This window comes from Triticum aestivum, chromosome 4D, assembly GCF_018294505.1.
Source record: "Triticum aestivum cultivar Chinese Spring chromosome 4D, IWGSC CS RefSeq v2.1, whole genome shotgun sequence".
Classification (NCBI taxonomy): domain Eukaryota; kingdom Viridiplantae; phylum Streptophyta; class Magnoliopsida; order Poales; family Poaceae; genus Triticum; species Triticum aestivum.
The window spans coordinates 398,343,593-398,357,144 of record NC_057805.1 but is presented as its reverse complement, the minus strand read 5'-3'; the positions used below and the strand labels follow the sequence as shown (position 1 = coordinate 398,357,144).

The window sequence follows — 13,552 nt, the reverse complement described above, 5'->3', positions numbered from 1 at the left end:
CTTGGTCTTCTTGATCCGCCCTTTGATTTCTCAAAGAGCTATCTCTCCAATTTGGTCTTGTCTTGTCGCTGCAACCTTGCCCTTGAGCCTGTGTACAGTCTCGTCGGCAACGTACACCGCCCTTTGGTTTCTCAAAGAGCTATCTCTCCAATTTAGTCTTGTCTTGTTGCTGCAACCTTGCCCTTGAGCCTGTGTACAGTCTCGGCAACGTACACCAGTGTTTGTTGCACCAACAAGTCTGCAGCAGCTAAAAACTGCTGCAGAACGAGGAGCAGCTCATGCTCGAAGCCTGCACCAAGTCATGTCTACCTGCTTCAGTTTATCAAGATTTTCTGATTGCAGATTAGAAGCTTTGCAATCTGATTGAATTTCCCCCACAAGAGCATTTAGTTCTCTGTAATGTCAAACTATACCTGGAAGCAGGTGATGCTGTCTTATTTCGAATATTGCTTACTGTGATGCACTCTGTATGTAGCTTAACTGATCAATATCATACATGGTGGGTTGATGGTGCTGATCCTGTTTGATGAAAGCATTTGAGACCAAACTATGATCAAAACAACCGTGATTTATACAAGATGGGCACAAGGCCATTCGAGTTCTTCTTTCTCTCTCCCTACTCCCGACCCTGTGTATGTGGCGCCATTTCTGACAAAACATGTAAGTTTGGGACTTCAAGCCTTGGGCTCCAGCTTATGTATCCAAGATATGCACATTAGTGAACAAGTATGGCTACCAGCGCTTCAGCCTCCGCTCAAGCACCTTTGGTATTTGTTTTGCCCAAGACTTTGCAAGAAATCGGTGAATATGTGCTCATAGCCAGGCATTTTCCCATATCCTGCAGAAAAAATGAAAACAGCAGCATTACTTCCTAGACAGTCAAGAATTGCTACTGCAAGGAAATTACCATGCTGTGAAATCGTCAAGAGTCAAGACCATAACGTTTTTGCTGTAATTTTACATGCAAGACTTGCCCATTTAACTGAACAAAACAAAAGCAACTTCTGTGGTAGCGTGTATTGCTGTCTCCATAGGAACTGATCTGACAGCATCAATGAAACTACACAGCATTAAAATGTCTTGCATGATTTACATGTCATATTCCTAACAATCTTCACCTTGGATGAAGTTACCTGTAATGGTTAAGAACAATCTGCACCCGGATGAACAACATACAATTAGCAAGACTACTCATCCCCCAGCCAAGCCAACCTTGGGTAGTGGAGAAGATACCCCTACTTGAACAATGTTAAATTGGCCTACACGGGCAGAGATATGTCGCGACGATACATTTATTTTCCCCTCAGCTGGGATAAAATTTTGGGCCTAGCAAGTTCTTCATGAACACATAAACAGAAGAAAAGAAATGCAGAGCCATGTGAGAGATAAAATAACTACACACCTGGGAAGTAGTTGATATCAATTATATAGTACCGGTCATTTGCTCCAAGCTCTCTAATCATATCTATGTTGAACAATCTTAGACCCTGCAAATTTTAACATGTCAGGTGAGGCAACAAATATAATAGCTACACATAGTTAAGAACCAGTGCTGGTCATACCAGACGACCACGAAGCTCCCTGCCTAGTTTCTCTAGAAGTGGTCTCGGAGGAAGCTCTGTTCAGTAATGAAAACTGTTCATTTGGTGCAGTAAAAAGCTCTTGGCAAACATAATGCATTACAAGACAACTATTTTTTATTGAACGATTTTCTCCTCAACTTTGAGATTATAATAAAACTATTAACTTCACTTTCTTCATACCAAACACAATTTTGTGTTAGTATGAAACTGGAACAGAATCAATTCAAAAAAGAAAATAAAGTTAAACCAAAGATAAATTGGAAACACTGCAGAAGACCCACCTGCAATACGAGGATCAAGGTCTGCATGATCTGCACTTGCTGCAGCGCATGAAACTCTTGGAAGTCGATAGATGCCAACATTGTTTAGTAAGTCATAGGTATTAACATCAGGAAGAGAAAACCTGCGGACAACCTGTATAGCTTCACCAATGATGTACACCTTAAAGAGGATCCCACCTGTAGATTTAATAAATTAGATGCCACGATTCGACCAATCCAGAGCAAAAAAGCATATGCCAGATAAAAGAATCAGGAGTTACCATGATTCACAAATTCCTGGAGTACCAGAGGAGGATCAAGCATTGGCAAGGACGCCTCATCGTATGCCAGAGATAGCTCATGAGATTTAGATGTTCCATCAACAACCAATGGCTTGGCAACTGCAACAAACAGAAGTGCGTCCCATCAGCAATTTCCACTTACTAGTTCCACACATAACAAACAGGAAGTCCCATGTAACACATTGAAGGAGAATAAGACAAAGCCCCAGAAGCAGAATACTGGAGCTACAGCAGGGAAAATGGCCTAAATATGTGATACTGGGAATTATCAACTGGAAGGAGAACATCAACATCAAACTCGAATATTAGTCTAAGTGTCTATCTCGCCCAAATGCACTACTGGCCAACCCTACTCACTTTACGTCCTCATTCAAACTAGTGTTTAATTCACCAAATGTGACAGGCAAGTTGCAGGACATGTTTCCACATAGCATGCACATAGAATCAGGTAACATATAAATCACCAAACTAAATAATCATAGAGGATTTCTGCAACATAATGTCAATAATATCATTTCATCATTCCCTTCCTTGTTTGTCATACAGTGCATGCCTGTTTATATTGTAATCGTTCAGTAATGAGTGAAGCATATGTTTCACATAACAGAATGAAAGCATCCATGTAGCTAGGTTGTACAGTGTCATGACTCGTGATATTACAGCTAGTGCAAATCATATGATGCCCATAGCTGATATCTAAACTCTCATATAACAACTAAAGTGAAGTGTCTTGAAAGGAGCAACAAATACAAATCAAGATTCAAGAAGCATGCAACTGATAGTTTCAAGATTTGAACAAATTACCCAATGGCAAGGTTAGCCCAGCCATGGCAACTGCAGTTGGTATAGAGGACGGATCTTTCATAATGACCAGTTGGCGTGGAGTGCAAACTTCTTCTGCGATGGTCCAAAATTCAAACCATAAAAATTATATTATATACTATTGTAAACATATTAAGTCCTTATGAGCAAAAAAAAAACATATTAAGTCCTTCACAGAAGTAAGCTGGGGATGCACTTTCAGTAGCCTGCATGTCAATATGCTACGTGTTCACGATAAATCAGAAAGATACTGCTGTCCAATTGAACAGAATCTGTCACTGGACTCACCCAGCAGAAAACAAGTAAACAAGAAATTTTACCCAGTGTTCCCGCAATTTTCATTATCGGAGTTAGTGCTCTCTTAAGTTTGAAGATGATTTACATAGCAACCTTAACTGGAAACACAAATGGTTCAAAAGGACAGAAATAAGATTGTCAGCCCCCCTTGTCAACAAGAAGATCTTGTTGGCGCCTTTCTATTGAAAGCAATCCTTTTCTAGGACTGCAGTTACACGAGAATTAGGTGAGAATATGATGTGTCAATGTACTTGGTCATGAAACACATATCAACTCACAAGATATAAACATTCAGAGAAACCTTTTTTTACAAAACAGGCAGGCACTCTGCCATTTCATTACGAGAGGGAAAGCAAAAAAATCAGTAATTTATGCACAAAGAAAACCTTAAATTACAATGTCTATTTTTATGAGTGGACTTCGTGCTTGTGTGGGTGAGTGCTTCCACTCTTCCACTCATAGAATATGCGTTCAGATCTATGCACATTCTAGAACCACAATACTCACATGAGGTGAGAAAATGCACAGCACTCGCCCAAACAGTTCAAATGGGCTTATATTCATAGCACAAATATCATTATCAGACGTATTACGCATCTGCAATATTACCATAGAAACTGGACAGGTTCAAATCTGCTACTTCTTCAAGCATCGATTGTCGATTGTTCAGATGCTCAATGGCATTGGGTGGGTCGAGGACAGTGACTTCTGGATGCACTTCATGATAATCCTTCACAGAATGAAATATTTTAAATGTAAAAATCAACAGAGAAGGGGAATTCTTGATTTAGAAGCTAAGAGCAAAGTGTAACAATTATGATAAGCTTTTCACAGGGAGCTGCAGTAGACAATTACGACTTCTTTTTTTGCATTAGATAATTAACTATACTAACTGTCATTGCCGCAGACAGGATAAACACTACCAAGGTTCCAAAATACATGACTTCCTAGAATTCATTGAGTTGAAATTTTATCTTTGACTCCCAATATATGAAAACAATATTTGGGTTGATTAGAAGAAAATAATATCATTGGATTTCACAGGAATCACATTTTCATAACAGATTTCTTTTTCAAAGATGTTTGTTGGCGACTGTGTCAACATCTGAAACGCCATCTATTTCTGGACGGAGGGGCTATCTGACTACTGATTTCCCAGGACATGGTACCAACTATACAAGAAAAATTAGATAAATGTATGACGAGCGTGCATATTGTATCAGTATGGTACGCATGCATTTGCAGATCATCAGGTTTCTACACCTGTAGTCTAGTATTACCTCCAGAAACCGCTGCCACTCCTTGCTAGTTTTCTGCAGAAGGAAGCAAGAAACGTATCATGACATAATATTTTAAAAATATTAAGCAGAAGTCACTTCTTTCAATATTCAAACCGTATAGACACAACAATTGGAGAAAATATGTAAGACAATCTTAGTTCTGAGACCTATGCATCCACAGACTTTCAAAACATATTTTAGGAAGTATTTGGCTAACCTTGTGCAAGATAATATCAAATGGGCCTTGTTCGGAGAGAGGACGAGTCTCATCAATTGGTATGAAACTAATTCCTTTCTTCCTGACAAAGCAAAATGCACATGTTTAAGAAGATGTCAAGTAGCACTAAAATAAAATCTTGGCAACTAGTCAGCATACAAGGCTAGTGATTATAAACTTATAATAAGTGAGTAGACAAAATCATCCAAGTCAAATTCAAGCTCTCTGCTGAACTTTAAAAAAAAAGGTGCATCGCCAACTCAGCTGGGTTATTTTGTTTTTAGGGACACCTGAATACTCAATCAAATACAAATCAGAATATGTCACGCGGGTACCTTGCAAAGGATAAAAAAGAATTATATGGAAACCAGCATCATGTCAAAACATTCATATTTTGAGTTACTCAACAGCAGGGATAAATGAACAAACTAAAAATATTAATCACTTCAGATATACAATTTGACCGAGCAAAATTTGTTCAATTCCTGAAAAGAACATTTCGCTTGTAAATTTTTTTCCGTTCCTTGCTTATGTTTTTCTACCAGAATACATGCCTTACTTATGTTGTTTAGCCTGTGAAGCCACTCACAAGGGTAAAGTGCACATTTGTTTTTATAAGTTTTTAAACAATAAAAGTACATGAATAAAAAACTGAGCCATTTGTCTTTTTGTACAGGAAACATTTGATCATAATTTTGCATGATTCTTTGCAGACCCACATGCTCTAACATGATACACATCTATGAATCTTGAGAATTTTCTAAGATGTGCAAGTATATAAACCTTAAACTCGAGCACCCACCCTCTGAGTGTACATTTATTTTTTTCTAAAATCAAAACATATATCGGTCTCAGAATGTAAATTTTAATTTTGCAAGGAAGAGTTCCTTGTTATTTCATCTTTCCTTATTTTTCGACATCCTTTTATTATGTTCATAGGCTGAGAACCAACCAGCAAATAATTGAATGCATTTAGCTCTTAATTCAGGTAACTAACAAGATATCCAGCTCAAAGATTGTTTGTCAGTAGTATTTTCAAGAAAAAATACTCCCTCCGTCCCATAATATAAGAGCATTTTTCACACTAGTGTAGTGTAAAAAACGCTCTTATATTATGGTACAGAGGGAGTAATTGTTTGTCAGTGGTCCATGTTGCCATCAAATCTAGCGACGCATTCACTAAAGTGGAAATGATCCCAGGAAAGATATTGCCATCAACAAGTTGTCATAATCCATGTGATGTGCTTATCCATGGGAATATTCCAACTAGAATCCCAGATGCCAGGCAACAAGGATTAGCATACCACAAAGCATTTAGTCAAGTGGACATGATAATATAAAATTATAGACCATGGACATCCCCTCGTGCAGTGTAACTGCCAACATTGGCACGCGTATATGGCATCTAACGATGCTACTGGAATTTCTAATCTAGAAACCAGCATGCTTCACTGAGAAGCCACTCTCGCTAACTTTACTCCAGTCGATATGTGATTCGATCACTGATTAACAAGTGCTATAAGGAACAGAATAGCATTCCATTCCACCCCCCACTGCAGAAATTATATTGGTTTGAACATCAATTACTAGTTCATTACTACCCCTTTGTCACCTCTGCCCTGTTCAAGTAAAGTACTACTGATGTTCATAAACTGATCCAAGAACAGCATTTTTCCTCCAAGAGCAACACCCTTAAGTCTTCAACACCTCTGTACCAGAAAAAAAAATCTTATGTTTTCATGTTTTGTGAAATTACTTCCCACTCAGCAAACAAGAAACATATCCCCTTTCTCTAAAAAACAACATTCACCACCTGCATCCACCATGAATCAATCAATCAATGGAGTCCATCTCCATAAGCGGTGATCCAGGCTTTTACCTCGCCAGCAAGAGCAGCTTGGGCTGGAGGAAGCTCTTAACCTTCTTCTTCGTGAGGGCGTAGCCCACCACCAGCCTCGACGCAGCCGCCGCCGCCGCACCGGCGGGCGGCGACGACGACGACAGCAGTGCCGGATCCATCACCGCACCCTCCTCTTCGTCATCCGACACATCCCCATGCAGCCTCATCCCCGCGAGCCCTATCCCGAGCTGCCGCCACAGATGGCCGATAAACCCAAAATGATGGGAAATTCGGGGGGGATCAAATGTCCAGGCAAAGGGGGGATCCAGCAGAGCCGATGCTTCGCGCGCGCGTGAGAGTTTGCTGGGGTGTGGTAGGGGGGCTATATCTGGAGGATTTGGGAGAGGGAAATTGTTTTCCGGAGCTTTAATTAATGGCGAGACGAGTGGAAGAGGGAGCACGAGAACAGAGCGGCCGGGTATTTGTAGACGACGAAGCGAGGAGAAGGTGAGTGAGTGGTTGATGCTCGGTCGCAATATTATCTGCCGCACATCTACGGTCGTAGACAACCGTGTTACCTTCTCCGTGCAATACGAATTAGGGGAGGCAACCGTGTTACCCTCACCCTCCTCCCTCCCCTTCCTTGCGAGTCCCCTTCTTTTTCTCGGCTCCACTTCTCTCCCCCTTCGGCGACCTTGGGAAACAAAGTGGTAAGGAAAGGGTGTCAAACCCGAGCAGTGTAGTATCCGAACAGTAGTATCTATGTATGAATAGTTTGTATCGGAAGAAATCAAGGGAAATGGCTGAATTGGGAGGCATCGATAGTATTTTAGAGTATATGTTTAGGGTTTCATCGCCCATAGGCTAGAAACTGGAAAAAGACAACATAACGCGCTACAGCCACAACTCCCCTTTATAGGTATAGTAACTATCATAGTGCGGTAAAACTAACTAATCAACGGTGCTTTGAGTGGAACGATTCCAATCGTCGAGCGAGTGAAGGTCCCAAGCGAGTACATCCGTCTGATTCACAGTAACTCATGTGGGGCGCTCAACGGGTACTAAAGCTGGACAGTTAGAATCGACGTGCCCTCGTGGCGTTGTCAACGATGATGTTCTCCACACCACGGTGGTTGACTTGAAGAACGTTGAGAACGTGTGTTTGATGAAGTCCACGTCCTCCCATGTAGCATCATCCAGCGCTAGGTTCTACCACTGCACGAGCCACTGAACCACGGGAATATTGCAATGAGAGATTTGTCGTACCTGAAGAATTAGTGATGGTGCAGCCTTGAGTGTACCATCCTCATTCACAGTCGGCATGCTCGGGCTAGGAATAGCTTGTGGGCCTAGGTACTTTCTGAGTTGAGTAGCATGAAACATAGGATGAATTTTGATGTGATCAGGGAGCTGGAGTTTGTAGGCCACTTTACCCACTCGTTGTGTAATCAGGAAAGCACCATAGTGCTTGTGTTGCAGTTTAAGTGAACCTCTGAATCCAAAAGTTGACTGCCTGTAAGGAGCCATCTCAGATAGGCCAAGTCTTCTTCGGTAAAATTTCTGTGTACTCTTTCATGTTAGTATACTTTTTCCTTCTTTGTTGTGCTTGTGTAGGTTCTGCTTGAGCTGATCCAATATAGCATGTTTTTCTCTAGAATTATCTTGTTTCTAAATCTTCAGGGCCTGGGATAGCCATCTCACTGATCAGTGGAGGGGGAAACCCATACAAGCTTGGAATGGGGCCATCTTAAGGGTTTATGGTAAGTAGTGTTGTACCAATACTCAGCTAATGCCAACCATGAATGCCACTTATTGCTTCATTGGAAGTCATACACCTCAAATAACACTCCAAACACCGATTTAATCTTTCAGTTTGTCCATCTATTTCTGGGTGATAGGATGAACTATGTCTGAGCTCTATTTTGAGACTAGTGAAGACATGTCTCCACATTTGGCTTATGAAAATCATGTTCCTATCAAAAATAACCAGTCTAGGAAGCCCATGCAATTTGATTATATTACCCAGAAAAACTTGTGCCACTATGACCCATGTATAAGGATGAGCTAAAGGCAGGAAATGGGCCTATTTTGTAAAATTATCCACAACAACCAAGCTGGCCTCCTTGCCTTGAGACTTTGGCAAGCCTTCTATTAAATCCATAGAAATGTGATCCTATGCCATGTATGGTATAGGCAATGGTTCCAGAAGACCAAGAGATAAGCACTGCTCATGTTTAGATCTTTGGCATATTGGGCAATGAGACACAAAAGTTTATCTGTCCTTTGTAAGCCTTGGTCGGTAGAAGATGCTCTTAATCCTTTGGTAGGTTGCTCTCATGCCTGAGTGGCCTCCTATAGAAGAAGAATGCAGGGCAGTGAGCAACTTCTGCATGATAGCATTTCCTTCTCCATCATTATCATTACTCAATATATTATTCAATAGCAATTCAGCTTGATCAACAGTTCGTTCCCTGAAAACACAACCAGCACAACTATCTAGGTGGTCTCTGGAAGCATCGGTTAGTACATTATAAAAGATATCAAGTATGTAATTTTTCTTGAGAGGATGATCAGGCAAAGCATTAAGTAATTGGAGAAGCCTCCCCCAAGCTTGTGGGAGACTCTCTTCTTCAATTTGCACAAAGTTAAATATTTCCCGTAGGGCAGCTTGTTTCTTATGAGCAGGGAAATATTGTTGAGAGAAGTAGTAAATCATATTCCGGGGACTACGCACACAACTAGGAGCAAGATAATTAAACCATAACTTAGCATCACCCTTTAACGAGAAACGAAACAACTTAAGAATATAGTAATAGCGATTTTTTTTCTTCATGAGCAAATAGGGTGGCTATATCATTCAATTTAGTAAGGTGTGCCACAACAGTTTCAGATTCATAACCTTAGAAAGGATCAAATTCAACCAAAGTAATTAACTCAGGGTCGACAGAGAATTCATAATCGTTATCAGTAACAAAAATAGGTGAAGTAGCAAAATTAGGATCATATTTCATTCTAGCATTCAAGGATTTTTCTTTCAGCTTAACTAACAGTTTCTTAAGATCCTCCCTATAATTGCAAGCAAAGAAGTCTTTAGCAGTTTCTTCATCCATAACATAACCCTCAGGTACAACAGGCAATTCATATCTAGGGGGAGAATCATAATCTTCAGTTTCAATAATATCATCAGTTTCAGTAATTTCATTCTCTCTAACCCTAGCAAGTTGTTCATCAAGAAATTCACCTAGTGGCACAGTATTATCAAGCAGAGAAGTAGTTTCATCATAAGCATCATGCATAGCAGAAGTGGCATCATCAATAACATGCGACATATCGGAATCAATAGTAGGTGTAGGTGTCGCAAGTTTAATCAAAACAGAAGGAGAATCAAGTGCAGAGCTAGATGGCAGTTCCTTACCTCCCCTCGTAGTTGAGGGAAAAAACTTGGTTCTTTGATCTTTCAAAATCCTCATAGTGATCAACAGATATAAATCCCAAGTGACTTAGAGAATAGAGCTATGCTCCCCGGCAACGGCGCCAGAAAAGGTCTTGATAACCCACAAGTATAGGGGATCGCAACAGTTTTCGAGGGTAGAGTATTCAACCCAAATTTATTGATTCGACACAAGGGGAGCCAAAGAATATTCTCAAGTATTAGCAGTTGAGTTGTCAATTCAACCACACCTGAAAGACTTAATATCTACAGCAAAATATTTAGTAGCAAAGTAGTATGGAAGTAGCGGTAACGGTAGCAAAAGTAACAGTAGCAGTTTTGTAGCAATCATAACAGTGGCAACGGAAAAGTAACTTAGCAAAGATTTTTTTTACGAGCTCGTAGGCAATGGATCAATGATGGATAATTATGTCGGATGGCATTCATCATGCAATGGTTATAACATAGGGTGACACAGAACTAGCTCAAATTCATCAATATAATGTAGGCATGTATTCCGAATATAGTCATACGTGCTTATGGAAAAGAACTTGCATGACATCTTTTGTCCTACCCTCCCGTGGTAGCGGGGTCCTATTGGAAACTAAGGGATATTAAGGCTTCCTTATAATAGAGTACCGGACCAAAGCATTAGCACTTAGTGAATACATGAACTCCTCAAACTACGGTCATCACCGGGAAGTGTCCCGACTATTGTCACTCCGAGTTTGCCGGATCATAACACGTAGTAGGTGACTATAACTTGCAAGATAGGATCAAGAACACAACTATATTCATGAAAACATAATAGGTTCAGATCTAAAATCATGGCACTCGGGCCCTAGTGACAAGCATTAGGCATAGCAAAGTCATAGCAACATCAATCTTAGAACATAATGGATACTAGGGATCAAACCCTAACAAAACTAACTCGATTACATGGTAAATCTCATCCAACCCATCACCGTCTAGCAAGCCTACGATGGGATTACTCATGCACTGCGGTGAGCATCATGAAATTGGTGATGGAGGATGGTTGATGATGACGATGGCGACGATTTCCCCTCTCCGGAGCCCCGAACGGACTCCAGATCTGCCCTCCCGAGGAAGAACAAGGCTTCTTGGCGGCTCCGTATCGTAAAACGCAATGAATCCTTCTCTCTGATTTTTTCTCCCCGAACGTGAATATATGGAGTTGGAGTTGAGGTCGGTGAAGGTCCAGGGGGCCCACAAGGACAGAGGGCGCGCCCCCACCCTTGTGGACAGGGTGTGGGCCCCCTTCAGTTGATTCTTTCACCAATATTTTTTATTTATTCCAAAACTTATCTCCGTGAAGTTTCAGGTCATTCCGAGAACTTTTATTTCTACACAAAAATAACACCATGTCAATTCTGCTAAAAATAGCGTCAGTCTGGGTTAGTTCCATTCAAATCATGCAAGTTAGAGTCCAAAACAAGGGCTAAAGAGTTTGGAAAAGTAGATACGATGGAGACGTATCACGCCCAGATCCAATCTCTTATTCTTCTGCCTCAGCGAATGCAAACTCCCCCAACCAGCCATGGTCGATACCCTCAAAGGGCACTGGGGTGGTTCCACCGTGACGGATGGCGCCATCTTGGAGCTGCGCACTGCGGGATATCTTTCCGCCAACATTGTGGCCCGCACTCATGATGCCAACCAGCAAGTGCCCGCTACCAACCAAGGGGAGCGGGTAATCTTCGCCCCCACCTCATTTGAGGCTTAGTGTTCCCGCTGCACCCATTTTGTGCGCGGGGTGATGCTACTACGGGCTCGACTTCCACCACATGGCCCCGAACTCCATTCTCCACCTCGCCTCCTTCATCACGGTCTTCGAGGCCTTCCTTCGCGTTAAGCTGCACTTCAGCCTATGGCTGAAGATCTTCGGCATCAAGCCGAAGTCTAGCTTCTCTGATCTGGCGGAGTGCGGAGGGGCCATGGTCAGTAAGAACCAGAGTTTCATCTGGTTCAAAGGCACATTCATCGAGACGGTCAAGGAGTGGCAGCGAGAGTGGTTTTATATCACCGAGCCACTCGCCCTGGCCAAGCCGAAGTCCCTGCCTTTTCGGCCGACCCCCCAAAGAAGCCCATGTCCTGGAGGGAGAAGGGCATCGTCTGGGGGAACCCAGACGAGGTGAATACACTGATCAAGAAGATCAAGTGGTGGTCTACCCAGAAGGACCTCCAGCTCCCTCCAGACGAGTTGTGAAGTTAGCAGCGTATTGAGAGATCGTAGGGACATACAAAACACACAAGTAAAAAGTTGGGTTTTGGAGATGGTTTTGGTGCTTGGGCTGTCGGCGGTTCCCCATTTGGAGATATTGGTGTGCATGCTTGAGATAAAGATCGAGGGTGTGTGAAAGAGAGACCTAGGGAAAGATAGGCTTGGAGGAAGAACGGCTTGGGCCACAGAGCAGTTTGTGTGTGTAATAGAGACCTATGGAGAGAGAGTATGTGTGTGTGTGAGAGATCTGTATATAGAGAGAGGGTGTGCGAGTTTTAGTGTGTGTGCGTGTGTGTATGAGAGAGAGAAAGACTTGGGAGAGAGGGAGAGGGGGTGTGTGTGTGTGTGTGAGAGAGAGAGAGACATAGATATAGAGAAGCCAAGTGGTGTGCGTGTTTGATAGAGAGATCAAGAGTATGTGCAAGAGAAACCTAGGAAGAGAGACGCACCCAGAGAAAGAGTGTGTTTTGTGTGTGAGTGAGAGACCAATGGTGAGAGAGTATGTGTGTGAGAGGGGGAGACCTAGCTACAGTGAGGGGTGTGCGTGTTTGAGAGAGATAACTATGGAGGGAGAGAGGGAGAGGGATAGTGTGTGTAAGAGAGAGGTAGGTGTGTGTGTGTGTGTTTGAAGGAGAGGGAATGGGGGAGAGTGGTGTGCATTCTTGAGAGAGAGATCGGGAGTGTGCGAGAGAGGGATCCCGAGAAAGAGAGCAATTTGTACGTGTAAGTGAGACGCAAGGAGAGATAGAATATGTGTGTGAGGAGAGACCTAGAGAGAGTGGTGTGCGAGTTTAAGAGATTGTGTGTGCGCGTGCGCGTGTGTGAGAAGAGATAGGAGAGAGGGGAAGGATAATGTGTATGTGTGTGTGAGAGATGCATGTCTAGGAATAGAGAGAGAGAGAGAGCGCGCGAGAGTCTGGGAAGGACAGGGAGAGTGCGAGAGAGAGAGTGAGTGAGAGAGAGTGGTGTGTGTGCTTGAGAAAGAGATCGGGAGTATGCAAGAGAGAAAACTATAGGGAAACAGAGGCTTGGAGAGAGAGGAGAGGGAGTGACAATGTTGCGTGTGTGCTTGAGAGATATATCACGAGTATGCGAGAGAGAACCTGGGGAGAGAGGGGGCCTAGAGAAAGAGAGCATCTTATATTTTTATATACCTAACATAAAACTAGCTCACTTATCATCACATAATACTATGCCAACTCAATGCCACCATGCATGCCCCACCAAATTTAATTCTCTCGACATGCAACTATGCCAACTTACCATGCTACTATGCATG

The 13,552-nt window shown here is 42.2% G+C and overlaps 1 protein-coding gene across 1 annotated transcript; it reads right to left on the bottom strand.

The window, feature by feature from the left end:
- Nucleotides 1-427: 427 nt before the first annotated feature.
- Nucleotides 428-7,068, bottom strand: LOC123098166 (inositol-tetrakisphosphate 1-kinase 2). Its single transcript, XM_044520065.1, has 10 exons — nt 6,641-7,068; nt 4,762-4,843; nt 4,545-4,577; nt 3,874-3,994; nt 2,950-3,042; nt 2,125-2,244; nt 1,865-2,041; nt 1,563-1,618; nt 1,403-1,487; nt 428-838 (listed from the first exon to the last, which is right to left on the bottom strand). Exons 1-10 carry the CDS (start codon nt 6,826-6,828, stop codon nt 744-746), a joined length of 1,050 nt encoding a protein of 349 aa, XP_044376000.1. The 5' UTR covers nt 6,829-7,068; the 3' UTR covers nt 428-743.
- Between the last annotated feature and the right edge of the window lie 6,484 nt (nt 7,069-13,552).